The sequence below is a fragment of the Neophocaena asiaeorientalis genome, unplaced genomic scaffold (genome assembly GCF_003031525.2).
Source record: "Neophocaena asiaeorientalis asiaeorientalis breed wild unplaced genomic scaffold, Neophocaena_asiaeorientalis_V1.1 scaffold150, whole genome shotgun sequence".
NCBI lineage: Eukaryota > Metazoa > Chordata > Mammalia > Artiodactyla > Phocoenidae > Neophocaena > Neophocaena asiaeorientalis.
Genome location: NW_020176571.1, coordinates 4080139 through 4083327, shown reverse-complemented (window position 1 = coordinate 4083327; position 3189 = coordinate 4080139). Strand labels below are relative to the sequence as shown.

The 3189-nt window shown below is 64.8% G+C and overlaps 1 protein-coding gene across 1 annotated transcript in view; it reads right to left on the bottom strand.

Moving 5' to 3' along the window:
• Nucleotides 1–1747, bottom strand: part of CCND2 (cyclin D2) — a 28348-nt gene extending 26601 nt beyond the window's left edge. The window contains exon 1 of the mRNA XM_024733110.1: nucleotides 1277–1747. Coding sequence (XP_024588878.1) covers nucleotides 1277–1471 — 195 coding nt within the window. The 5' untranslated portion in view covers nucleotides 1472–1747. The remainder of the gene's footprint in view (nucleotides 1–1276) is intronic.
• Between the last annotated feature and the right edge of the window lie 1442 nt (nucleotides 1748–3189).

The following is a 3189-nucleotide window of genomic DNA, read 5'->3' as shown; positions in this document are numbered from 1 at the left end:
GTGGGTGGGGAGAGGTGGGGAAGCGGGGGGGAGGGCGGAGGGAGCCAGCGCCGCGCAGCCTGGGCGGCCGGAGTCGGGGCAGGGGAGACGGGTTCAAAAAATAATTAAAAATCGAGGAAATACCCCAGACAAGACCTTTCGCCGTGAAAACCCCACAGAGGACCCAGGCTACCCGCAACGGAGGTTTGGGGTGCCGGGAAGGTCTGGACCGCGACCCCTGGGGCTTTGGATACCGAGGGGGAAACTTGCAGGGGTGAGCGCGGCGGCGGGAGTGTCCGGCCGCGGCCCACAAGGGCAGAGGCCGGGGACGGTGGCGAAGAGCTGGGGGACAGACGAGAACGGGGAGCCGCCGGAGAGAGGCGCGGGGGGCTCCGGCCTCTCCTTCGGGGGGGACCCGCTATCGCCCCTGCACACACCTCCTCCCCCCTCCCACCCCACCCAGCTCTCCGCACCCAGGAAACTGAAGGCCGAAACGTAAGTAACCTTCGTGAGGGAGGGGGGGATCGGGGGCGAAGGCGCCATCAGAAGTGGGGGGCCGGGATACTGGGGTGAGAGGGGGAGCGGGCGACGCGTTCCAGCCTCTCCACCCCGAGTTTACAAAGCAACATGGCGAAACCACGGCAGGTCCGGAGCCGTGCAGACGTGGGCACACGGCTCGCTCCGCAAGGGTTCGGAGCGAGGGGAAAGAAGTGGTTCTTTTGGGTTCCCCGAAAACACACGTTTCTTCAGTGTGACTTCCGGGGCTCCTGAATTCCCCGTTTCTCTTCTCCCTCCGCCCTCCGCCCTCCCCCCTTAAGTGCCAACGCGGAGTCGCGACCACAGGCGAGGGGGGGGTACCCGAGGCTAGGACGAATTTGCCCTGGCCTTTGGTGGGGGGGCTGATTTTTTAACTTTGGGGTCCCGGCTTCCCGCTCCTACTCCCTTCTTCAAGGCACCGAAAGCAGCCTCGGCTTCGCAAAAGACAGGTCGGGGTTGGGGGCGGGGGGGAGGAGGCAGCCACAGGCAGGCACCCGCGCGCGGGATGCTCCCCCACCCCCGCCCCGGGACAGCCTCGCTGCTCCCAGATTTGCCTCCTCCCTCCTCCCCCCTCCCCCCGTTAATCTTGCACCCCGCAAGGAACAGAAAGGAAGCCACGCGTCTCGCCGAGGGCACGGGGTAACCTCTCGCGCAGCAGCGGGGAGGCGGGCGCGGAGGCTGCCCTCTCGCAGGTTCAGGGTCCCCGCGTGGGGTCTGGGGTCCGGGCGGGGACGGACGGTGCGCCTGCCTGCAGACCTACCTCCAGCATCCAGGTGGCCACCATCCTGCGCATGTAGGGCTGGATGTCCTTCTGCACGCACTTGAAGTAGGAGCACTGGGGAAGGTAGCGCTCCTCGATGGTCAGCAAGTTCTGCAGCACGCGGTCGTCGTGGAGCAGGTTGGCGTCCGGCACGGCCCTGCGGACCGGGTCCACCTCTCCGCACAGCAGCTCCATGGCCAGCTGGGTGCCCACTCGCGCCCCTGCGATCTCCGGACTGGAAAATGGGGGGGTTTTTTGGAGGGGGGGAGGGGAGAGGATTCCCCTTACCTCCTTCCTTTGGCTAAGTAAGGGGTTTTCGGGGAAATAGCGAAGGGCAGAGAGGGAAGCTGGGGAAGAAGAGGGGAAAGGGATGGGCGGTGGGAGAGGAGCGCCCCGGGGGCTGCTGACTCTGCCTGCCCTCCCCTTCAAACTTGTCTGCTCTCCCCAGCTCGCTCTGCTCTCTGCTCTCCGAGGCAGTGACGCAAACTGGCTGGGCAGTTACTTCTCCTCCCTCTCGCCTCACCCCCCTCTCCGGTTCCTCCTCCCTTTCCCTCCCCTCCCGGTCCTCCCCTCCTCCTCTCAGTGTCTCCCTCCCTCCCTCCTTTCCCCTCTTGTTATTAAGGAGAACAGCAGCTGGCCCGACCAAACTTCAAACGCGGTCCCCCGCCCCCCGGCCCCCTCTCCTTAGCTCTCCGAGGCCCTCTCCCTCTATGCAGCCCCGCAAGCCAGGGGCCTCGGAGAGGGGAACCCACAAAAAAAAAAAACCCACCGATTCCTACTTATTTCCTCTAATTGCGCACATTCTGTAGGTGCATCCTGCCAAAATACGACCCTCCGACTCTGGCTACTTCAAAACCGATCCTAATACTACCGCCCATGTATTTTAAGATCCAGGAATGACGGGTGGATTACTTGAAGATGAGGTGGGCTCAGACAATTGAGAAATAGATCCCTTACGTGAGAAAGAGGGAGGGCGATCTGAGAAAACAGCAACTTCGCATACCCAGAGAAAAAGGTTATGTCCCTGAAATTTATGTTCCTGATCATGTTGAAGCCGTTTCCAAAACCCGAGTAAAGGGACCAGAACTTCGGCGCCCACTCCAACCCCCGCCCCCGCCCCCCCGCAGATGTGTTGGGGGGGAGGGGTGAGGGTCCGGAGGGAGGGGGCGCTTCTCCGACGTGATAGAATGTGACCCAGGAGCAGAAACCATCCCGTTCTTGGGGCGCCGCAGGCGCCACTGGGAGACGCGGGGAGGCGCCCCGAGCCGCCGCAGGCCGGGGGCAGGGCTACCAGCGGTTCCGCCGCGGCCAGCGGCCACGCAGGAAAAACCCGCTTCCTCGCCCTGCTTCTGCTGACAAGCCGCCCGAGGTGCCTGCGCCGAGCGTGGCCACACTGATACAGCTTTCTAGGAAATAGCCCGGGAGGAGGAGGGGAGAGGGGCGAAAGAGGGGTAGGTTTGGCTCCCCCTCTCTCCCCGGGCGCCAACGACACCACCCCTTCCTTTCCTCCGAGGCCCAAGAGTTCCACCCCGGGTCCCTCGCCTGCACCCTCGCGGACCCTCCGGGTTCACGCGTCGCTCGCAGCCAGGGCTTTCCCCCCGCGAGCGGAACTACGGTGGAGACGCAGCCAGTGCGGTCGGCTCTGACACGTGCTCCAATGCATCCTCGGGTCAAAGCCACTTTTAGAGGGGATCTGGTGGCGTTTCCTCACCTCCTTCCTCCCGCCACCCCCCACCCTGCCCGTCTGTGCTATTTCACTCCGGGAAGAAAGGGAGTGGGCCCAGGGCCCGCGGCGCGCTGGCGGAGCTGGCACGTGCGCCGAGCGCGGCGTGGGTAGGGTCTCTGGAGAGACACCGAGGTTGGCCCAGGACCTCCCTCGCGGAGAAAGGGGGCCCGAACCGGGGCGCGAGGGC